The sequence below is a fragment of the Tachyglossus aculeatus genome, chromosome 5, assembly GCF_015852505.1.
Source record: "Tachyglossus aculeatus isolate mTacAcu1 chromosome 5, mTacAcu1.pri, whole genome shotgun sequence".
In the NCBI taxonomy this organism is placed as follows: domain Eukaryota; kingdom Metazoa; phylum Chordata; class Mammalia; order Monotremata; family Tachyglossidae; genus Tachyglossus; species Tachyglossus aculeatus.
This window is the reverse complement of record NC_052070.1, coordinates 53,778,589-53,802,963: the sequence shown is the minus strand read 5'-3', so window position 1 is coordinate 53,802,963 and position 24,375 is coordinate 53,778,589. Positions and strand designations below refer to the sequence as shown.

General features: G+C 46.6%; 1 protein-coding gene across 3 annotated transcripts; it reads left to right on the top strand.

Moving 5' to 3' along the window:
- Positions 1-11,843: 11,843 nt before the first annotated feature.
- CASP9 (caspase 9) lies at positions 11,844-22,651 on the top strand. 3 transcript variants are annotated; one of them, XM_038746570.1, is made up of 10 exons: positions 11,844-11,975; positions 14,860-15,073; positions 16,622-16,684; positions 17,191-17,237; positions 17,539-17,715; positions 19,043-19,132; positions 20,469-20,616; positions 20,978-21,157; positions 21,638-21,747; positions 22,259-22,651. In XM_038746570.1, the coding sequence occupies exons 1-10, from the start codon at positions 11,844-11,846 to the stop codon at positions 22,349-22,351; spliced, it is 1,254 nt and encodes a 417-aa protein (XP_038602498.1). In that variant the 3' UTR covers positions 22,352-22,651. The 3 variants fall into 3 exon arrangements, with proteins under 3 accessions (XP_038602498.1, XP_038602497.1, XP_038602499.1); XM_038746569.1 differs by having other exon boundaries at positions 17,188-17,237; XM_038746571.1 differs by lacking the exon at positions 17,539-17,715 and having other exon boundaries at positions 17,188-17,237.
- Positions 22,652-24,375: the final 1,724 nt, after the last annotated feature.

Sequence of the window (24,375 nt, the reverse complement as noted above, 5' to 3'; positions counted from 1 at the left end):
TTATTGAGCCCTTACTGTGTGCAGAGCACTGGACTAAGCGCTTGGGAAGTCCAAGTTGGCAACATAGAGAGACGGTCCCTACCCAACAGCGGGCTCACAGTCTAGAAGGGGGAGACAGACAACAAAACAAAACATATTAACAAAATAAAGTAAATAGAATAAATATGTACAAATAAAATAAATAAATAGAGCAATAAATACGTACAAACATATATACATTCATTCATTCATTCAATCCTATTTATTGAGCGCTTACTGTGTGCAGAGCACTGGACTAAGCGCTTGGGAAGTCCAGGTTGGCAACATAGAGACGGTCCCTACCCAACAGCGGGCTCACAGTCTAGAAGGGGGAGACAGACAACAAAACAAAACATATTAACAAAATTCATTCATTCATTCAATCGTATTTATTGAGTGCTTACTATATGCAGAGCACTGGACTAAGCGCTTTGGAAGTCCAAGTTGGCAACATATAGAGACGATCCCTACCCAACAGCGGGCTCACAGTCTAGAAGGGGGAGACAGAGAACAAAACATATTAACAAAATAAAATAAATAGAATAAATATGTACAAATAAAACAAATAGAGCAATAAATACGTACAAACATATATACATTCATTCATTCAATCGCATTTATTGAGCGCTTACTGTGTGCAGAGCACTGGACTAAGCGCTTGGGAAGTCCAAGTTGGCAACATGTAGAGACGGTCCCCACCCAACAGCGGGCTCACAGTCTAGAAGGGGGAGACAGACGACAAAACAAAACATATTAACACAATTCATTCATTCATTCATTTAATCGTATTTATTGAGCGCTTACTGTGCGCACAGCACTGGACTAAGGGCTTGGGAAGTCCAACTTGGCAACATATAGAGACGGTCCCTACCCAACAGTGGGCTCACAGTCTAGAAGGGGGAGACAGAGAACAAAACAAAACATATTAACAAAATAAAATAAATAGAATAAATATGTACAAATAAAATAAATAGAGTAATAAATACGCACAAACATATATACATTCATTCATTCAATCGTATTTATTGAGCGCTTATTGTGTGCAGAGCACTGGACTAAGCACTTGGGAAGTCCAAGTTGGCAACATAGAGAGCCGGTCCCTACCCAACAGCGGGCTCAAGTCTAGAAGGGGGAGACAGGCAACAAAACAAAACGTATTAACAAAATTCATTCATTCAATCGTATTTATTGAGCGCTTACTGTGCGCAGAGCACTGTACTAAGCGCTCGGGAAGTACAAGTTGGCAACATATAGAGACGGTCCCCACCCAACGGCGGGCTCACAGTCTAGAAAAGGGAGACAGACAACAAAACGAAACATATTAACAAAGTAAAATAAATAGAATAAATATGCACAAATAAAATAAATAGAGTAATCAATCCGTACAAACATATATACATATATGCAGGTGGTGTGGGGAGGGGAAGGAGGTAAGGTGGGGGGGATGGGGAAGGGGAGGAGGGGGAGAGGAAGGAGGGGCTCAGTCTGGGAAGGCCTCCTGGAGGAGGTGAGCTCTCAGTAGGGCTTTGAAGCCCTTGTTATCACCAAGTTACATTAACGACAACCTCATTCATTCATTCATTCACTCACTCATTCATTCATTCATCCATTCATTCATTAGGAGAAGCAGCGTGGCTCAGTGGAAAGAGCCCGGGCTTTGGAGTCAGAGGTCATGGGTTCAAATCCCGCCTCCGCCACTTGTCAGTTGCGTGACTTTGGGCAAGTCACTTAAGGGCTCTGTGCCTCAGTTCCCTCATCTGTAAAATGGGGATGAAGACTGTGAGCCCCCCGTGGGACAACCTGATCACCTTGTAACCTCCCCAGTGCTTAGAACGGTGCTTTGCACATGGTAAGCGCTTAATAAATGCCATTATTATTATTATTCATTCATTCATATATATTCATTAATAATAATGATAATAAGGATGGTATTTGTTAAGCGCTTACTATATGCAAAGCACTGTTCTAAGCGCTGGTGCGGAGAAGCAACGTGGCTCAGTGGAAACAGCCCGGGCTTTAGAGTCAGAAGTCATGGGTTCAAGTCCCGATTCCACCACTTGTCAGTTGTGTGACTGTGGGCAAGTCACAATGTCTTTGTGCCTCAGTTCCCTCATCTGTAAAATGGGGATGAAGACTGTGAGCCCTCCGTGGGATAACCTGATCACCTTGTAACCTCCCCAGCACTTAGAACGGTGCTTTGAACATAGTAAGCGCTCAATAAATGCCATTATTATTATTATTACAAGGTGAGCAGGTTGCCCCATGTGGGGCTCACTGTCTCCATCCCCATTTTACAGATGAGGGAACTGAGGCCCAGAGAAGTTAATAATAATAATACTAATGATGATGGCATTTGTTAAGAACTTACTATGTGCAAAGCCCTGTTCCAAGTGCTGGGGAGGATACAAGGTGATCCGAGAAGCAGCGTGGCTCAGTGGAAAGAGCACGGGCTTGGGAGTCCGAGGTCATGGGTTCGAATCCCGGCTCTGCCACTTGTCAGCTGTGGGACTTTGGGCAAGTCACTTAACTTCTCTGTGCCTCAGTTACCTCATCCGTAAAATGGGGATTAAGATTGTGAGCCCCACGTGGGACAACCTGAACACCTGGTATCCTCCCCAGCACTTAGAACAATGCTTTGCACATAGTAAGCGCTTAACAAATACCATTATTATTATTATTATCAGGTTGCCCCATGTGGGGCTCACAGTCTTAATCCCCATTTTACAGATGAGGTAACTGAGGCACACAGAAACCTGTCTACATTTTCACCTGTCTACGTGTTTTGTCACCTGTCTACATGTTTTGTTTTGTTTTCTGTCTCCCCCTTCTAGACTGTGACCCCGTTACTGGGTAGGGACCATCTCTATATGTTGCCGACTTGTACTTCCCAAGCGCTTAGTACAGGGCTCTGCACACGTAAGCACTCAATAAATACAATTGAATGAATGAATGAAGTTAAATGACTTGCCCGTGACAAACGGCAGAGGCAGGATTAGAACCCATGACCTCTGAATCCCAAGCCCGGGCTCTTTCCACTAGCACTTACTGTGTGCAGAGCACTGTACTAAACGTTTGGAAAGTACAATTCGGCAACGGATAGAGACAATCCCTACCCAACAGCGGGCTCACAGTCTAGAAGGGGGGGAGACAGATAACAAAACAAAACAAGTAGACAGGCATCAATAGCAAAAAAAATAAATAGAATTATAGATGTATACACATCATTAATAAAATAAATAGAATAATATGTACAAATATACACCCCTGCTGTGGGGCGGGGAAGAGGGTAGAGCAGAGGGAGGCAGAAGGGGTGATGGGGAGGGGAGGAGGAGCAGAGGAAAAGGAGGGCTCAGTCTGGGAAGGCCTCCTGGAGGAGGTGAGCTCTCAGTAGGGCTTTGAAGCGGGGAAGAGAGCTAGTTTGGCAGATGTGAGGAGGGAGGAGAGAAGGAGCTCCTTCCTGGAAACATTTTCCAGGGAGGGAAATTCATTCATTCATTCATTCATTCAATCGTATTTATTGAGCTCTTACTGTGTGCAGAGCACTGGACTAAGCACTTGGGAAGGAGGGAAAGATGTCACTGGCCCTACGTCCCTATGTCTTGTCATTTATACGACTTGAGATGGATGTCACAGTCAGATTTTCAGTATAGTCCTTCAAAACACAGCCATGTGTATTTTTTTTAAGAGTGAATTTTGTCCTTGTGTGCAGTCATGCTGTCGGCATTCTGTAGAGTGACTTCATTTTAGCGTGGTGCTGTACAATAATGCATGTATTATTATTATTAATATTATTATTAATACTAACCATGGTATTTGTTAAGCACTTATTCTGTGCCAGGCATTATACTAAGTGCTGGGGTAGATGCCAGGTAATTGTGTAATTGGGTTGGACACAGTCCCGGTCCAACGTGGGGTGCTCAGTTTTATTCCCCGTTTTACTGATGAGGTCACACAGCAGTCAAGGGGCAGAGCCAGGATTAGAACCCAGGTCCTTCCGACTCCCAGGCCTGTCCTCGGTCCACTAGGTCATGTTGCTTCCTAACTTAAGCGAGGCCATTACGGGGTCAGGTCAGTGGTTCACCCATCCCAGTATTTTGTCTTTAATAGTGTCAGCAGGATTCTTGGAAGAGTGATCGGATGCCTGTCCTCCCAAGAAGTGATCCAAACGTTTAAAGATGTTAGATGGACAACATAACATCCACAACTATTTTCCTTTCAGCACTTGTAACTTTACCTCATATTCCTTTATCAATCAATCATATTTGTTGAGCAATTACTGTGTGCAGAGCACTGTACTAAGCACTTGGGAAGTACAAGTTGGCAACATTTATGAAATGTTTATCTCTGAATTTATTCAAATATTTTAAACTTACTGATATTTTCCACCCACATAATTTCTTGCGGTAGCATATAACAATAATAATAATGATGATGGCATTTATTAAGTGCTTACTATGTGCAAAGCATATGTGATAAGCATGTGCTTACAGGAGAAGCAGTGTGGCTTAGTGGAAAGAGCCCGGGCTTGGGAGTCAGGGGGTCATGGGTCCTAATCCTGACTCTGCTGCTTGTCTGCTGTGTGACCTTGGGCAAGTCACTTAACGTCTCTGTGCCTCAGTTCCCTCATCTATAAAATGGGGATTAAAACTGTGAGCCCCAAGTGGGACAACCTGATTACTCTGTATCTATCCCAACGCTTAGAACAGTGCTTGGCACATAGTAAGCGCTTACCAAATACCATCATCATTATTATCAAATAGTCATGGTCATTCGATTAGTATTTACCGAGGCCCTTCAGGGTGTATAGCACTGCACCCAGTGTGGCGATTTTTTTTCTTTCCCATTACGTTATCATGTCCTTTAAAAATAGGTCTTGAATAAGGGTTGAGTGAATCTCTGCTCTTGATGGGCTGGACAGGGCTTTCTGAACAAGCATAATAATCGGCCAAATCACAGGACTTTAGTCATGGAAAAATAGGAATCCAATCAGTTGATGGTAGATTTCTTAGTCCTGGAAAAATAGGAATCAAGTCAGTTGACGGTAGATTTCTTAGTCCCATTTCCACCCCCCTCTACCTCCGCCTGATTTTTGGATAGTGAGTTTCTCTCACTGTTTCCTCTCAGACTGAAGTCCTGTTCCTACTCATTTTCAAAAATTTGAATACAAGTAGGCATATGCATCATCAATATCAATCGGTAGTATTTTCTGAGCTCTATGATATGCACAGTGCTGTAACAAATGCTTGATTACCATCAGCATCATCAAATAGTATTCACTGAGTTTCTTGTGCATATGGTGAAGGGCCAGATGCTGTTCTGAGTGTTCACAGCTCCCACTCTCTGGAGCTTACAGGATAAAAGAAGAACATGGATAAAGCAGAAAACTAATGTTTATTCAATCCATTTGAAGAGGAGACAGGACAAACTGCGGGCAGACTATTTATCCAGTCTAGGTGAAGATCACTGCAGGCAGGGAACATGTCTCTCAACTCTAAAATGTTGTCTGTCTCCCCCTTCTAGACTGTGAGCCCGATGTTGGGTAGGGACCGTCTCTATATGCTGTCGACTTGTACTTCCCAAGAGCTTAGTACAGTGCTCTGCACACAGTAAGCGCTCAATAAATACGATTGAATGAATGAATGTTGCATTATATTTTCCTAAGTGCTTAGTACAGTGCTTGGCACAAAATCAGGGCTCAATAAGTACCATTGATAAAGGGTACATGATTGAAAAAAATCAGGTCTGCTCTCAGAGAGTTATTTGCCCAATTTTATTCCATTATTTGAAGATTTTTCTATCATTTTAACTAGCATCAGTTTGGAGAATTGGTAGGTCAAAAACCAAGTGGCCAGATGACAATCTTCTTGTAACAATTCACAGTGGTGTAGTGGAAGAGGGCCAGTCTGCATTTCTAGCTACCTGACAAGGTCATTGTGAGGGCAAAAATTCAATAAAGTGAAAGGAGTTTGGAAATAAAAGGCTTATAATAATAATAATGGTATTTGTTAAGCGCTTACTATGTGCAAAGCACTGTTCTAAGCACTGGAGAGGTTACAAGGTGATCAGGTTATCCCACGGGGTGCTCATAGTTTTAATCCCCATTTTACAGATGAGGTAACTGAGGCATAGAGAAGTTAAGTGACTTGCCCAAAGTCACACAGCTGACAGTTGGCGGAGCCAGGATTTGAACCCATGACCTCTGACTCCAAAGCCCATGCTCTTTCCACTGAGACATGCTGCTTCTCCAATAGATGCATGACAGAAATAAGACATTCATTCAGAAAGTAATAACAAAAAAGAACAGAGAAAAGAATGGAGGCAGTGCATGTAGCTATTCAACCTTTTTACTTTGTGGCCACAGGTTTCCTCTTGCCTGTGCTGGAGACAGAATTCAGTACTAGGCTAGACGGGCCTTTGGTCTGACTGAGAAATAGCTCTCAATTAATCAGTCAATTGATATGTTTATTGAGGATCTTTTGGATGAAGAACATAAACTGAGTGCTTAAGAGTGTACAGTAAATGTAGGACACACAATCCCTATGCACACAAAGTTTACAGGGGAGCAGATGCATGATCATGGGTTTGAATCCCAGCTCAGCCACTTGTCAGCTGTGTGACCTTGGGCAAGCCACTTAACTTCTCTGTGCCTCAGTTACCTCATCTGTAAAATGGGGATTAAGACTGTGAGCCCCACGTGGTACAAACTGATCGCCTTGTATCCCCCCCAGCGCTTAGAACAGCGCTCTGCATATAGTAAGTGCTTAACAAATACCATCATTATTATTTACAAAAAGGAGGAAGTACAGCACTTTGCACATAGTAAGCGCTTAACAAATACCATCATTATTATTTACAAAGAGGAGGAAGTACTTAAGTAGTAGAATGCGTAGACCTATATTTAAAAAACAGGTTGTGACAATGCGAAAGTGCATCTGTCATATTGCAGCTTCACTGCATCAGTTTCTTTACTGAGCCTCCCTGCTTCCAGTTTCTCCCCTTTCCAGTCCACACTACATTCTTTTGCCCAGATCAGTCAACCAATCAATCAATCGTATTTATTGAGCGCTTACTGTGTGCAGAGCACTGTACTAAGCACTTGAGAAGTACAAGTTGGCGACATATAGAGACAGTCCCTACCCAACAGTGGGCTCACAGTCTAGAAGGGGGAGACAGAGAACAAAACCAAACATATTAACAAAATAAAATAAATAGAATAGATATGTACAAGTAAAATAGAGTAAAAATATGTACAAACATACATACATATATACAGGTGCTGTGGGGAAGGGAAGAAGGTGAGATGGGGGGGATGGAGAGGGGGGCGAGGGGGAGAGAAAGGAGGGGGCTCAGTTTGGGAAGGCCTCCTGGAGGTGAGCTCTCAGTAGGGCCTTGAAGGGAGGAAGAGAGCTAGCTTGGCGGATAGCAGAGGAAGGGCATTCCAGGCCCGGGGGATGACGTGGGCCGGGGGTAGACGGCGGGACAGGGGAGAACGAGGCACGGGGAGGAGATTAGAGGCAGAGGAGCGGAGGGTGCGGGCTGGGCTGGAGAAGGAGAGAAGGGAGGTGAGGTAGGAGGGGGCGAGGTGATGGACAGCCTTGAAGCCCAGGCTGAGGAGTTTCTGTCTGATGCGCAGATTGATTGGTAGCCACTGGAGATTTTTGAGGAGGGGAGTAATACGCCCAGAGCGTTTCTGGACAAAGATAATCCAGGCAGCAGCATGAAGTATGGATTGAAGTGGAGAAAGACACGAGGATGGGCGATCAGAGAGAAGGCTGATGCAGTAGTCCAGACGGGATAGGATGAGAGCTTGAATGAGCAGGGTAGCGGTTGGGATGGAGAGGAAAGGGCGGATCTTGGCAATGTTGCGGAGCTGAGACCAGCAGGTTTTGGTGACGGCTTGGATGTGAGGGGTGAATGAGAGAGCAGAGTCGAGGATGACACCAAGGTTGTGGGCCTGTGAGACGGGAAGGATGGTAGTGCCATCAACAGTGATAGGCAAGTCAGGGAGAGGGAAGGGTTTGGGAGGGAAGACAAGGAGTTCAGTCTTGGACATGTTGAGTTTTAGGTGGCGGGCAGACATCCAGATGGAGATGGCCTGAAGGCAGGAGGAGATGAGAGCCACTGTGACTACAAGTTCTTGCAGATTTCTTCACAGGAGTCGATCGGATCCTTAAGTCATCCTGGGCAAGTATATCTTCACCTTCTGTCCATTTTCGATAATGGCGGAGACAGAGCGAACAGCCCCGCCGAGCAGCGAGCGCGCTCGCCCTTTCTAAAAGTTATTCTGCATGTCCTCCTACTTTTAAATACCCTCCAATGGTTACCCAGTCCTCTCTGCATTAAAGATTGCCGACCATGGCTTTAAACACTCAACTAGTGCCCCCCTTCCTACTATTCTTCCGTCTTCCTCCACTCTGCCCCAGTTTCCACTCTTTTTTCCTTTGTCTAATTTTCTCACTTTGCCTCATTCTAATCTTTACCAATGCTAACCTCACTTTCACATGCACTTTTATAGTATTTGTTAGATATTTACTATGTACCAGGCACTAGACTAAGTGTTGCGATAGATACAAGGTTATCAGGTTGGACATAGTCCATGTCCCATGTGGGGCTCAAAGTCTTAATCCCCTTTTTATAGATTGAGGCAACAGAGGCCCAGAGAAGTTGTGACTTGTCCAAGGTCACACAGAAGACTAGTGGTGAACTCTGACCCCCAGGCCGGCGCTCTATCCACTAGGCCTCGTTGCTTCTCCAGTCTGGAACTCCCTCTCTCTTCAAATCTGACAGACCACAGCTCTTCTTATCTTCAAAGCCTCTAGACTGTAGTAAGCGCCTTGTGAGCAGGGTATATGTCTACCGACTCTGTTGTATTGTACTTTCCCAAGCACTTGGTAGAGTGCTTTGCACACAGAAGCACTCAGTAAATACCACTCATGGATTGACTGAAAGCTCTTCTGAAATCACACCTTCTACAGGAGGCCTTCAGAGATTAATTTCTAATTTCCACACCTTCCCCACTACTGCCACTTTAATGCTTTCACACCACTTAAAATAAATCATTCATTCACTGTTGAAAAAAATCAGGTCTGCTCTCAGAGAGTTATTTGCCCAATTTTATTCCATTATTTGAAGATTTTTCTATCATTTTAACTAGCAGCAGTTTGGAGAATTGGTAGGTCAAAAACTAAGTGTCCAGATGATAATCTTGTTGTAACAATTCACAGAGGTGTAGTGGAAGAGGGCTAGCCTGCATTTCTATCTACCTGACAAGGTTATTTTGAGGGCAAAAATTCAATAAAGTGAAAGCACTTTGGAAATAATAGGCTTATAATAATGGTATTTGTTAAGCACTTACTATGTGCAAAGAACTAAGCACTGGGGAGATTACAAGGTGATCAGGTTGTCCCATGGGGGGCTCACAGTTTTAATCCCCATTTTACAGATGAGGTAGCTGAGGCACAGAGAAGTTAAGTGACTTGCCCAAAGTCACACAGCTGACAGTTGGCGGAGCAGGGATTTGAACCCATGACCTCTGACTTCAAAGCCCATGCTCTTTCCACTGAGCCATGCTGTTTCTCCAATTGATGCATGACAGAAATAAGACATTCATTCAGAAAGTAATAACAAAAAAGAACAGAGAAAGGGAGGAAGTCTGTAGTTCATTTTAGTCTCTATCTCTCTCTGAGCTCCGCACAAATGTGCTCAATAAATACTACTGATTGACTGCAAAACCGCTGAGATGCTAGTTGGGAGGATGTAACCTGGGGATCAGATACGTGTAACATTGGTTTTCTTGGGATTATTAGACATGAGTTGATCTGCCAGTTGGGGAAAACTTACCTACGTCTTTTTCTGCCTGGCAAGAACATGGGTGACTTCCTCAGTGAGACATTCCCTTTGGGAGCCCTTTGAAAGCATTAGAAACTTCCAGGAAGACACAGAGCTTTTGGAAGGCTGAGCCAAAAGTAAAACCTCTACTAGGGAAGGAGCAGGGAAGGGTGGGAACCACAGGATGGTTGGAATCTATGAGAAAAGGAAAGTTACAGGGAAGAGTCCCATAGCTTGGGGGAAGAGAGATGGGAGTGGAATGGGCAGGGACATTTTGGTTAGGGGGTGGGGCAGGAAACCATACAGGCCTAGCAATGCTGTCAATCAATCAATCGTATTTATTGAGCGCTTACTGTGTGCAGAGCACTGTACCAAGCGCTTGGGAAGTACAAGTTGGCAACATACAGAGACAGTCCCTACCCAACAGTGGGCTCACAGTCTAAAATGTCATGTTCTGAGGGGGAGGAGCAGGGGTCACAGAACCCTCTTTGGGAAGGAGGAATGAGATCTGGGATGGACATGCTCGGGAGAGTATGAAACAACAGTTGATGGATACAAATCCTGCCCACATGGAACTTACTACAGTACGGAGGCTCGAAGATCAGGAGAGCAGTGGTCTGTCAGATTTGAAGAAAGAGGGAGTTCCAGGCTGGCGGACATGGGCTTGGGAATCAAAGGATCTAGGTTCAAAAATACAAGTATGTAGTGGCTGGTCCCCTTGAATCTAAAGGATTTAGGTTCTAAAATACAAGTATGTAGTGAATGGTCCCCTTGAATCTAAAGGATTTAGGTTCTAAAATACAAGTATGTAATGAATGGTCCCCCTTGAATTCCACCAGGTTATTTTTAACGTCGTATGTTAAGTGCTTACTGTGATGTCAGGCGTGGTACGAGATACAAGATAATCAGGTTGGACACAGTCCCTGTTCCACATCAATCCCCGTTTTACAGATGAGGTAACTGGGGCACCGAGGAGTGGAGTGACTTGCCCAAGGTGACAGAGCAGACAAGTGGCAGAGTCAGGATTAGAATCCTGGACCTCCGATGCTCAGGCCCGTGCTCTTTCTGCTAGGCCATGCTGCTTATTAGCTGACAACCTGGTTTTGGGGGACATTTATGGGTCTCTTCCTCTGACGGGTTCCTCCAGACAAGAGCTAAAAAGGGGTGGGGGTGGGAGAAAAGGAGGGAGAGAAAAAGAAAGAGAGAGAGAAAGAGAGAGAGAGTGTGAGAGAGTGGAGGGGTGGGGAGATGGGGGAGAGAGGGGGAGAGAGGAGAGAGGGAGACCGAGAGGAGAGAAGAGGGGGAAAGGGGGAAAAAGGGGGGAGAGAGAGAGAGAGAGGGAGAAGGGGGAGCCCGCTGTTGCCAACTTGTCCTTCCCAAGCGCTTAGTACAGTGCTCTGCACACAGTAAGCGCTCAGTATATACGATTGAATGAATGAATGAATGAAGGGGGGAGAGAGAGACACAGAGGGAGAGGAAAGAGAGGAGAGAAGAGGGAGATGGGGAGAGGGGAAGGGGGGGAAGGGACGAGAGAGAGGAGAGAGGAGGGGAGGGGAAGAGAGAGGGAGAAGTGGGGAGAGGAAAGACGGGAGAGACAGAGAGGGACAGAGGAGAGAAAAGGGGAGATGGGGAGAGGAAGGGGAGACAGAGGAGAGAGAAGAGAGCGAGAGGGGAGAGAGGATGGAGAAAGAGGGAGGGGGAGAGGGGGGGATGGGGGAAAGAGGGAGGGAGAGGGCGAGGGGGACAGAGGGCGAGGGAGGCGGGGAGAGGGCGAGGGAGGCGGGGAGAGGGCGAGGGAGAGGGCGAGGGAGAGGGCGAGGGAGAGGGCGAGGGAGAGGGCGAGGGCTGTCCGTCCGGGGATTTCGGGAGAACGGGTAGAGGGAAGAAGAGGAGAGGGCGGGGCCTTGGGGCCGGGCCCCGGAAGCTTAGAGCAGGGGGCCGGTCGGGCCCGGTCGGGGCCGGTCCGTTGGGGTGGGTCGGGTCGGGTCGGGTCGGGGATGGAGGAGCGCGGTCGTCAGGCGCTGCGCGGGGCCCGGCTGCGGCTGGTGCGGGAGCTGCGGGTGGCGCCGCTGTGGGACCTGCTCCTCGCCCGGGGCCTCTTCACCCGGGACATGATCGACCACATCCAGGTCACGATCAACGCCCCACACCGCCTACTCACAACCCTCCTTCTCTTCTCCTCCCCCCTCCTCCTCCTCCCCCTTCCACCCCTTCCTCCTCCCCCTCCGCTCCTTCTCCTCCCCCTCCTCCCCTTCCACCCCTTCCTCCCCCTCCTCCTCCCCCTCCTCCTCCCCCTCCTCCCCCTCCTCCCCCTCCTCCCCCTCCTCTTCCTCCTCCTCCCCCTCCTCTTTCTCCTCCTCCCCCTCCTCTTCCCCCTCCGCCTCCTCCCCTTCCACCCCCTCATCCTCCCCTTCCTCTTCCTCCCCCCTCCTCCTCCATTCCCTCCTCCATTCCCTCCTCCTCCTCCTCCCCTTCCTCCTCTTCCTCCTCTTCCTCCTCTTCCTCTTCCTCCACTCCTCCTCCCCCTCCTCCTCCTCCCCTTCCTCCTTCCCCTCCTCTTCCTCCCTTCCACTCTCTCTCTTCCTCCCCTCCTCCTCTTCCTTCTCCCCCCTCCCCTTCCTCCTCCCCTCTCCTTCCCTCCTCCGCCCTCTCTCCTCCTCTTCCTCCTGCTCCCTTCCTCCTCCTCCTCCCCTCCCCCCCTACACATCCTGCCCCTCCCCAAACCCCAAGTTCATTTCCCATTTCTGCAGCTCCCAGAGAGCCTCTAACATCCGCCTCCTTCCCGTCACCCCAACGCCGGGATTCCCCCTCCGCTCGTTCCTTACCAGCAAATAATAACAACAGTAATAATGAGGGTATTTGTTAAGTGCTTACTATGTGCCAAGCACCGTTCTAACCACTGGGGAGGATACAGAGTAATCAGGTTGTCCCACGTGGGGCTCACAGACTTTTTCCACATTTTACATATGAGATAACTGAGGCACAGAGAAATCAAGTGACTTGCCCAAGGTCACACAGCAGACAAGTGGAGGAGCTGGGATTAGAACCCACGTCCTCTGACTCCCAAGCCCGCACTCTTTCCACTAAGCCACCCTGCTTCTGTAGTGGAATCAATCAGTCGATCCATCGTATCTATTAAGCACTCGCTTTGTGCAGAGCACTGTACTAAGCACTTGGGAGGGTAATAATAATTATGGTATTTGTGAAAGCGCTCCTCTGGCCCATGTCCTTCCCCTGGACTGGAATGCCCTCCCTCCGCACATCCGCCAAGCTGGCTCTTTTCCTCCCTTCAAAGCCCTACTGAGAACTCACCTCCTCTAGGAGGCCTTCCCAGACTGAGCCCCCTTTTTCCTCTTTTCCTCCCCATCCCCCCCCACCCTACCTCCTTTCCCTCCCCACAGCACTTGTATATATTTGTACAAGATTACTCTATTTATTTTACTTGAACATATTTACTATTCTATTTATTTTGTTAATGATGTGCCTATAGCTATAATTCTGTTTGTTCTGACGATTTTGACACCCGTCTACATGTTTTGTTTTGTTGTCTGTCTCCCCCTTCTAGACTGTGAGCCCGTTGTTGGGTAGGGACCGTCTCTATGTGTTGCCAACTTATACTTCCCAAGCACTTAGTACAGTGCTCTGCACACAGTAAGCGCTCAATAAATATGATTGAATGAATGAATGAATGAATTTATGTACATATCTTTAAATTATATATTATAAAATATTTATTCATATCAATGTCTGTCTCCCTCTCTGGACTGTGAGCACATTATGGGCAGGAAGCGTGTCTGCTAATTCTCTTGTATTGTATTCTCCTAAGTTCTTAGTACACTGCTCCACTCGTAGTAAGTACTCAATAAATAGTTTGCTTCTTGGTGTCATCTGTAAAATGGGAATTGAGACTGTGAGCCCTACGTGGGACAGGGACTGTGTCCAACCCAATTTGCTTGTATCCACCCCAGCGCTTAGTTCAGTGCCTAAATTCAGTGCCTTAGTTCAGTAAGTACTTAACACATATTATTATTATTATTGCTATTATTATCATTGTTGCTCAGCCCCTGACTTGCCCAAGGCATTCAATAAAACTCCAGAGCAGTGAAAAGCAAGTGACTGACAAAGTTTTAGTCTTTTAGAAATTGCATTCCACTCTTACTCTACGGCTGATCATCCAATCTGTGGATTACCCCGATTCTTTGCTTCTTATTCTCTCTGCTCCTAATCCATTAATCATATTTATTGAGCACTTGCTCTGTGCAGAGGTGCGAATACATTAGAGCTAGTAATAATAACTGTGGCATTTGTTAAGCACTTACTGTGTTCCAGGCACTGTACTAAGCTCTGGGGTGGATACAATAAATGTATCACTCAGTAAATACGATTGATGATACAAGCAAATAGAATTGGGCACGGTCTCTATCCCACATGGGGCTACAATCTCAGTCCCCATTTTAGAGATGAGGTCACTGAGGCACAGAGAAGCAGTGTTGCTCAGTGGAAAGAGCACAGGCTTTGGAGTCAGGGGTCATGGGTTCAAATTCTGGCTCCACCACTTGTCAGCTGTGTGACTTTGGGCAAGTCACTTAACTTCTCTGTGCCTCAGTTACCTCATCTGTAAAACAGGGATTAAAACTGTGAGCCCCACGTGGGACAACCTGATCATCTTGTAAACGCCCCAGTGCTTAGAACAGTGCTTTGCACATAGTAAGCGGTTAATAAATACCATCTTAAAGTGAAGTGACTTGCCCAAGCTCACACAGTAGACATGATCCCTGCCCTCAAGGAGCTTCCTGCCACCCACTCTTTTGGGCTTGCCCCCGCTGTTTAGGATCTGGACCTGAAGATATTGGTGTATTGTACTTTCCCAAGCACTTACTACAGTTCTCTGCACACAGTAAGTGCTCAGCAAATACGATTTGAGTGAATGAAATTAATCAGGGGAAAGGAGAAGAGAACATTCAAATCAAACGATAAAGGGGGTGACTGGTTGCTCTGTGGGTTTGTCCTCAGCAAGCCGGCACTCGCAGGGACCAGGCCAGGCAGCTGGTCACGGATCTTGAGACTCGAGGAAGACAGGCTCTCCCTGTGTTCATCTCATGCCTCAGAGAAACAGACCAGCACGTCCTGGCAGCTCTGCTGAGTGAAGGATGCCAAGCGCTGCAGTTTGCTCCTGTTGATGTCCGGCCAGTTGAAATAATCAGACCCGGGGGACAGGGAGATGTGTGTAAGTATCCAAAGATTCATCCCAAAGATTTCTCTCCCCTGCTCCCCTCCCAAAGCCTTATTAAAGGCACGTCTCCTCCAAGAGGCTTTCCCGACTAAGCCCTCCTTTCCTTTTCTCCCACTCCCTTCTGCGTTGTCCTGACTTGCTGCCTTTATTTATCCCCCTCCCAGCCCCTTAGGACTTATCTACGTATCTGTAATTTATTTATATTAAAGCCTGTATCCCCCTCTAGATTGTAAGCTCGTCGTAGGCAGGGAGTGTGTCTGTTTATTGTTATTTTGTACTCTCCAAGCGCTTAGTACAGTGTTGTACACACAGTAAGCGCTCAGTAAATACAATTGAATGAATGAAGTTCCTTTGCTGGTCTATGGAAGTAGTGTGCCTAGTGGAAAATCAAGAAACTGGGAAGTAGGAGGCCCAGGTTCTAGTCCCAGCCCCGCCGCTGACCCGCTGTGTGAAATGAGCCTATCCTGTGCCTCAGTTTCCCCATCTCTAAATTGGACGTAAGAAACCCACCCTCCCTCTTAGGTTGTGAGCCCAATTAGGGACAGGGACTAGGTCTGATCCACCACCACAGCACAGCACTCGTAGGCATGTAATAAATACCATAATTACATTAGATTAAGCGTTCGGAGATAGCATCAGAAACGTGGGCCAGTAGAAGTGTAGACTTAATTTTCTGCTGGTCGCTGTCCTGACCAAAGTTGTCAGGATGACTGTTGATCAGGTGCTTTGAAATGCTTTATTCTCGGGATCACAGCTTTGTTCTGGAAAATCATGATTTGGCCTCTCAATAAATCAGTGGTGGCACAGGAATGACATTGTTGGAGCTAGTATTGTCAGTTTCCAGCTCTTTTTCACATCAAGAAAAGAGTGCGTTTTGGATAGTTTGGCTCAGAAAGGAAATAGATTATGGGTATTATTGTTATTATTCTGGTATTTGTGCTAACCATTGTTCTAAGTGCTGGGGTAGATACAAGGTTATCAGTTTGGATGCAGTCCCCATCCCACATGGGGCTCACAGTCCAAGTAAAGATTCTAGTAGCGCTTAGAACAGTGCTTTGCACATAGTAAGCGCTTAACAAATGCCATTATTATTATTATAGTAGAAAGAGCATGGGACAGGGAGTTAGGAGTCCTGGTTCTGCCACTTATCTGCTGTATGACCTCGGGTGAGTCAATTAGCTTCCCATTGCCTCAGTTTCCTCATCTGTAAAATGAGGTTCAAATACCTGTGTTCTCCTTCCCTCAAGGTGAGTTAGCCAAGGTGAGTTAGTAATTATGTCCATTCTGATTATATTACATCTACCCCACTGCTTAGCAAATAATAAGCACTTAATAAGCACCATCACCATCCCCATCATTATTATTACACTCAGCTCTTTGTCTCATTGGCCTTACAGACTCCTGATCCCTTTTATGGGGTATTATATGAAGAGCTGATAACTCCCTTCCAGTACTCACCACCGTTATTGGCTCTGTTCTTGTCCTTCTCATATTTTGAGAAAAGTCCTTTCTTCAGATTGGATTTAACTTCCTGTGTTACAGATGTGAAGCCATTTAGCCCAATGCCCAGCACCACCAAGAGAGAGCAAGAAGCAACCCGTCCCGGTGAGAAGCAGGGTATGGTGATGAAGGTGTGGGAGGGGCTTCGATCTTCATTTCTTACCTCCGCTTGATTATTTCTATCAGGGAAATTCATTTTTCCAGTTCTACTCTTGGCCTCCTGACCCATTCTCTCTTTGGAATTGCTGAGGAGAGCTTTTTTTTTTCTAACAGTGCCTTTACCCCCCTTGTGCTGGAGAATGGGATTCCGACCCTGGCATACTGTAGGAAGAAAAACATTCTTGCTCTACCAAGGGCCTCTTAGAGAGCACCTGCCTGGGACAATCTCATCCCCTTGTATCTTCCCCAGTGCTTAGAACAGTGCTTTGCACATAGTAAGCGCTTAACAAATGCCATTATTATTATTATTATTATTATTATTATTATTATTATTATTATAATTATTATTATTTCTACAGCCATCTTACAGTCTAGAGGGGGCCTGTATCTGTTTTTACCTGGCAGTTCCATTTGAGCAGAGTGGGTTGCTATTTTCCTCCTTCTCCCAGCAGGTTTGGTGGAATTTCCCCAAGACAAATCCAGGAGAAGCTCCGATCTGGTGGGTCTTCATTTTGGTTTGTGTACAGTGGTTTTGCTGCAGTGATATTTTTTTTCTTTGAGATTATTTGAGGGAAGATGGGGATTAAGACTATGAACTCTGTGTGGGATGGAGACTCTGTCCAACCTGATTTGCTTGTATCCACCCAAGCGCTTAGTACAGTGCCTGGTACGTAGTAAGTGTTTAACAAATACCACAGTTATTTTTATTATCATTGCTTAACAAATACCACAGTTATTGTGCACACACATATATGTAAATGTAAGTCGATATGAGTTTGAGTCTCTGCTGACTCCTCCAGGTTTACTCTCTGAAATCGGAACCGTGCGGTCACTGTCTTATCATCAACAATGTGGATTTCAGTCTCGGTTCAGAGCTCTCTACTCGAACGGGCTCTGATGTTGACTGCGAAAAGATTCAGAGACGCTTCCGCTTGCTGCATTTTGAAGTCGCGGTTGAACGGAATCTGACTGCCGAGGTAAAGTCTTCCTGAAGCTGTCTCTCACTGCCACTGGGCTGTGTTGGGAAAGACGGAGTGGGGGTAAAGGGGGAGAGAGAAAGGCCAAGTGTGGCAAAAAGTCACATACTCGTTGAACTGAAGCAGCTTTGAAAAAACACATGAACCCCGTGACTGTTGTATCAGGCAGCTCTGCCAGTTTATGCCAGCCTGCAGGCTCAAGATTTGTACTCATCAATCAATCATTGGTATTTATCGAGTGCTTACTGTGTGCAGAGCACTGAACCAAGCGCTTGGGTGAGTTCGATACAATGAATTCATTCAGTCTTATTTATTGAGCACTTACTGAAGTCGGTAGAATGTTCCCTGCCCGCAAAAGAGCCTACAAACCAAACCTTAAAGGAAACCAGACTGATGGTAAGAAAGAATTTGAACTGGAATGGAAAGAATGATCCACAGGGTCCATTATTGTATCAGGTTGGACGTAGTCCATGTCCCATGTGGGGCTCACAGTCTTAATCCCCTTTTTATAGATTGAGTCAACAGAGGCCCAGAGAAGTTAAGTGACTTGCCCAAGGTCACATAGAAGACTAGTCCCCATTATTGTATGCCTTCAGGCTAGTACCGTGCACTGCCAATAGTGCAATTAGACTGATCATTTTGGGCTGGGCTGGTGAATATGGTGTGTGCTATTTTGGCCTTCCATGTGCAATACTTCTATAAAACATACCAGATTCTTCCTATAGACTTCTGAGTGACAGAGCTGGAGAAAGGAAGGTGAATTCAGTTCTTTGGCCCCACTGGGCTCTTTCTGAAACGTGATGGATGAGTCTGAATTCCTTTTCGTTTGAAAGCCTTTTTTATGCTTGGGTTCCCCAGGACTGAGACTTGGGGTCTTCTGACTCCTTTCACCTGCACCTCGAGTGAAATTGAGACCGACTCATTAAGGATATTTTTAGAGTCCTTGACTCTGTTTTATACTTTTTATGTTACTAGTTTACACTGAGGTTTACACTATGTAGATGATCTAGCTAAAGCAGCAGGGCTAAGGAGGGATAATTCTGTCATCCTCTTAGGTCTTTTTATTTTTTCATTACGAGGGAATCAGCCCCAGTATCTGTTGGACTTATTTTTTGTTCTCCTCTTTGATCTTGTCACCCAGTGGTTAGATACCTGGTTTGAATTCCGGCAGTTTTCCTGCTCTTCAATCGGTCGATCAAACAATCAGTGTCTTGCTCTTGCTGCAGAAACTTCTGTTCCATAATATCAGAGGCTGGGAAAATGGGGAAGCAGTGGAAATAAAACAAATGTTGGGCTTGGATTTTAGCGCTGCTCTTCTCACCCATAGGAAATGGTGAAGGCATTGAACAAGTTAGCAAGGAAGGACCACAGCGCGCTGGACTGTTGTGTGGTGGTCATTCTCTCACATGGATATCAGGTACTGGATTAGGTCACACCTTCTTCTCTGGATTATGTGTGTTGAATCTCACATGTTACAAGTAATGAATGCTATAGGTATTTATATGATGTTCCATGGCTGCAGATATGCCTGAAAAGACCCACAAGTGAGCCACAGTGCCTTCCCTTGTTACACCTAGACATTGTCCTTTGTTGTGTGGATACTGTAAAATTTCACTAGTGATGGAGGCCAAGAAAGAGAAGCAGGAGGAGCAGCAGAAAGCAGTTAATCCAGGCAGTATGGCCTCCTCCCATTTGAGGAGCATATTGAGAGGTTGAAGGACTCTTCCGAAATTTAGGAAGATAGGTATGTATTTGTGGGTATGATATATGTGTGTGTTTGTGTGTATATATATCATGATATATGTATGTATCATGATATGTTTGTGTGTGTGTGTGTGTATATATACTTGTCTTAGGCTGTCGAATCATTTCTGACCTATAAAAACTCCATGGACACTTCTCTCCCAGAGCGCCCTACCTCCATCAGCAATTGTTCTGGTAGTGGACCCGTAGAGTTTTCTTGGTAAAAATATGGAAGCGGTTTACCATCGCCTCCTTCTGCGCAGTAAACTTGAGTCTCTGCCCTTGACTGTCTTCCATGCCGCTGCTGCCCAGCACAGGGGAGTTTTGACTTGTAGCAGATTGCCTTCCACTCTGTAGCCACTGCCCAAGCCCAAGTCTTCGTACTCTCAAGCCCGTGATCTGTCTGTTAGGCCTTGCTGCTTTTGAAGCAATGGCATTTCAGTGCTTCCTGTTTATAGTGTTCTCCAAGCCCTTTCCTGTCTTGAATTTGCTGTCATCGGGCTTCCATCTGTTCCCTGCATCCACTTGATGTGCTAATCTGGAGTGGGGTGTTGTTAACCTAGAAATACCATCTGGAGTCGTGAGAGGTCAATGGAGAACTGATAATAGGCGTAGCTCTCACCCTGGATTTTGTTTCGAAAGAAGGAATCATAATCCAATGAAATCTTCTTTCATCTTGGCTTGTGAGATGTTGCATGTCATGGGAGAAGTCCTCTAATGACAGACTTAAACCTTTTTTTTAATCTGTTCCACCCCTGTCCTACAGGTAGAGATATTGAGGCCGGGAGAATGTAGCTGAGTTACTCAAAGTCTCGGGACAAGTCATAGCAAATTTAGGAAGAGTCCTTCTACCTCTCAATAATCTTCCTATCCCTGGCTACACTCAGCATTCCTACCACCCCAAAGCGCCCCCTCCAAAAAAATAAATGGGGAGCTGCTGCCTAAGTAGAGTTGTGGTGCTGGTGTCCCGCCCCTTTTTATGTTGCGACTCGGGGTTCTTGGTCTTCCAGGCCAGCCACATTCAATTTCCTGGAGGAATCCACGGAACGGATGGAAAGTCGATTTCTGTGGAAACAATCGTGAACTACTTCAATGGATCCCGGTGCCCCAGTTTGGGAGGAAAGCCCAAGCTCTTCTTTATCCAGGCTTGTGGTGGAGGTACGTGTCCGTCGTCTCCTCGTGACTGCTCTTTGTTTTCACTTGGAAGTGACGGAAGTTGTCAGATTTGAGACCTCCGGCCCTTTGGTTTCTGTTTGTAGGGGGAGCGTTGGGAACATCCCTAAGCCAGAGCCAGTTGGGTCCTTTCAGGTTTGTGTGGGAATCTGGGCTTCCCAGTAGCTCTGTGCATGTGTGCTTGGCTGCCTCTCTGCTGACCAGCAGTAGTCTTCCCTGGCCTGTTCTGAGATTGTCCATTCTGGTGAATTGCCCCATTGGGGTTGGAAGGTGTGAGAAACAGGGCGGAGCAGTCCAGGGATCTTACTTCTCTGATTGAAGCGGAGCTTGTCTCTGGGCTCTACAGAGCAGAAGGACCGGGGATTTGAGGTGAATTTGGATTCCCCCGAGGACCATCCAACTAGGAGGGACCCTGAGTCGGATGCCACACCCTTCCAGGCCGCCCCCGAGGGCTCTGATGAACCGGATGCAGTGGCCAGTTTACCCACCCCCAGTGACATCTTGGTGTCCTATTCAACCTTCCCAGGTGAGAGAACAGCCAAAGAAGAAGCCGCACGGTCTAGTGGATACAGGATGGCCCTGGGAGTCAGAAGGACCTGGGTTCTAATTCTGGCTCCTCCACTTATGTGCTGTGTGACCGTAGGCAAATCACAACTTCTCTGACCTTCAGTGTCCTAATTTGGTAAATGGGAATTAGGACTGTGAGTCCCACATGGGACAGGGACTGTTTCCAGCCTGATTAGCTTGAATCTACCCCAGTGCTCAATACAATCCCAGGCACTTAATAAGTGCTTCACAAATACCATTAAAAAAAAAAAAAAACAACTCATCCCTGTGAACGAGCTCCCCACGAGACTCAGGGTTAGAGAGTTCTCGAGGTGGAAGTTGATAGGTTCCTACTGATTGGTGGGATGGAAATGAGGTATTGAAAGGTACTTGCTGGGTTGGTGAAGAGGCAATTGTGCTGCTGCTGCAAAAAAAAATCATCTTGTTTTTTTTCCCCAAGGCTTTGTTTCCTGGAGGGATACCAAGAGTGGCTCGTGGTACATAGAGACCCTGGACAGCGTCTTGGAACAATGGGCTCACACTGAAGATTTGCTGACACTCCTGCTCAGGGTGATGTCTGTCTGTGTCTGATGGGGCCCAGAGCCGGGAGGTGGTTCCAAATGGAACCAGCCACAGAGGCTGGCTCAGCTTCTGGTCCAAGCTGAAGTGGTCCTGGGGAGATTCTCGATTGGGCCTTCCCCATCGCTAAGGCCTTGGCCAGAGAATCCTTCGCCCAGGCTAGCCTAATGTTAAAGTAGCAGCTTGGCCTAGTGGATAGAGCATGGGTCTGGGAATCAGAAGGAGCTGGTTCTAATCCCGGCTCTGCCACTTGTCTGTTCTGAGACCTTGGGCCAGTCACTTTTAACTTCTCTGTGCCTCAGTTACCTCCTCTGTAAAATGGGGATTGAGACTTGGAGCCCTATGTGAGTTGGGGGTTGTGTCCAACCTGACTATCTGGTATCTACCCCACTGCTTAGTATAGCGCCTAGCACATACTAAGCGCTTAACAAATACCGTTATCAGTATTATTATCTTTGTCAAAGGGCTAAATTGATTATGTTTTTCCATTTATTTTCTCCAGGTGTCTAATGGCGTCTCTAGTAAAGGAAAGTACAAGCAGATTCCCGGCTGTTTCAATTTCCTCCGTAAACGTCTTTACTTTAATACCAAATGAGGAGATCCTCGCCTACCCCAGGACCAGGATTCAGCCACGACCTGGTGACTCTAAGAAACTGGATCCCAGATCATTTCACTTCGGATTGGATCGTCCCGGGACACTGAACGTGCCGTTGGGAGATCTCAGCTCTCCTTTCCCTCCATCAGCGGTCCTGGAGACATTTTACACTCCCCACTCTGCCTCTGGATTGTGGGGCGAGCCTGCAGTGATTTACATTGATAGGAATTTTTGGCCATGGACCGCTCTGCATCTTTTGAATAGAAGCCTTTTCTTTTTAGAGTAAAAAAAAAAAAAAACCAAAAAAAAAACCTAAAATTCTCCCTACTCATAATGTGGTGAAAAGTGATTATTTTTCCTACTGTTCACTGATTTTCATGAAAAATAAAGTTTTGGTAGAAACTGTCTTCTGTCCGGGCTGGCCAAGCTTTCTAATGCTGAGAGCTGAACAAGATCAGCTTGAGAAACTCCTGGCCATTGGCTTTAAGGCAGTCAATCAGCTCTCCCACTTGGCTTATCCTAGCTCCTCTCCCATTGCACTCCAGCTTGCAAACTTCACTCCTCTCTAGCCACTCTGCCTAGTTTTTGTCTCTCCCCATGGGCCTCTTGCTCACACTCTCCCTTCTACCTGGAACGCCGTCAAATCACGTCTCTGGGAAGGCTCATCTCCTTACCCTATTTTCTCCTCTACTGCTACGTAAACACTTCCACCTCACCTAGTCAATCAGTGGTATTTTTTGAGTACTTACTGTGCCCTGTACTAAGCACTTAGGCAGGGACAATGGAGTTGGCAGATACATTAGCACTTGAGCACTAATCACCATACCACCCGTACACTTATTTGTGTGTTTAAACACTGTTGCTTCTCCCTTCCTGTAATTAATTTGGTGCCTTCCCAACTTGATTGGAAGCTCCTTGAGGGCAGGGATCTTGTCCATTAACTCTATTGTACTCTCCTAGGCACTCAATATAGTGCCCTGCACAGAGTAAACATTGAATAAATGCTTGATAGATGTTCACTTGTCAGCTGTGTGACTTTGGGCAAGTCACTCAACTTCTCTGTGCCTCAGTTACCTCATCTGTAAAATGGGGATTAAGACTGTGAGCCACCCATGGGACAATCTGATCACCTTGTAACCTCTCCAGCGCTTAGAACAGTGCTTTGAGCTTCCCTTTTGGGAGGAATGTAATCAATTAGCAATATTCACGCTTCCCTAACAGGAGGAACACAATCATACGTTAATCGCTTGTGGGTGAGGCGGCTAGCTCTCACCCACGTGCTTCCCACTCGGGACGAATCTGCTTACTTTCCCACACGGGAAGAATCCACTTACTTTCCCTCGCGGGACAAATCCATTACATTAGCCGTGCATGTGGTGGGTGGCTAGCTCTTACCGTGTGCCCTCCCTACATGGGAGGAATCCACTTATGATCCCCATCCACAGCAGGGCACCTGAGTCCCACCCACGAGACACTCACCCGTCCCACGGTCCTTACCTCAGTGTGTTGGTTCTGGTTGCAGAGCGGGCATCTGGCCTGCTGGGCAGAGAAAGACACGTGGGCCGCTGCTGCTGCGTGTCTCAATGTTCTGCCCCCGAAGGTCAGAGGTGACAGGTATTTATCACCTGTGCTCCTAGGCCAGTCCAGCTTCTGACCTCAGTTTATCCAATCTCTGCCCTCCCCCCTCCTCCATACCTAATTTGATCGGCACGGGGGCGAGGGACACCTTCTGTATTCCCGGCTTGAGCCGTCAATCTATCAGTTTTGGTTGTGGGGGGCGGTATCCCACCCTCATTTCTGAGTTCCGCCTGCTGGCTCAGGTGGTTACGAGATAGCATTTGACCTGGAGATGGCCAGTACCCCAGGGTCACCTTGGGACAAGCGTACAGCCATTTTGATGCTAACCTGTCTTTTAAAAAAAAAATAATTATGGGTGGGGTCAGAGATAGATATGGAAAAGGAATCAGGCCTGAAAGGACCACGTAGTGGAAGGTGGGGGTAAAACTCAGCTGGGGCCCACCTAG

Excerpts from the sequence above, each read along its gene's own strand:
- CASP9 (XM_038746569.1), top strand. The coding sequence starts at position 11,844 with ATGGAGGAGCGCGGTCGTCAGGCGCTGCGCGGGGCCCGGCTGCGGCTG. Across the intron at positions 15,074-16,621 it reads CGGGGGACAGGGAGATGTGT|ATGTGAAGCCATTTAGCCCA; the intron begins GTAAGTATCCAA and ends CCTGTGTTACAG. Across the intron at positions 21,158-21,637 it reads GTCCTATTCAACCTTCCCAG|GCTTTGTTTCCTGGAGGGAT; the intron begins GTGAGAGAACAG and ends TTTTTCCCCAAG.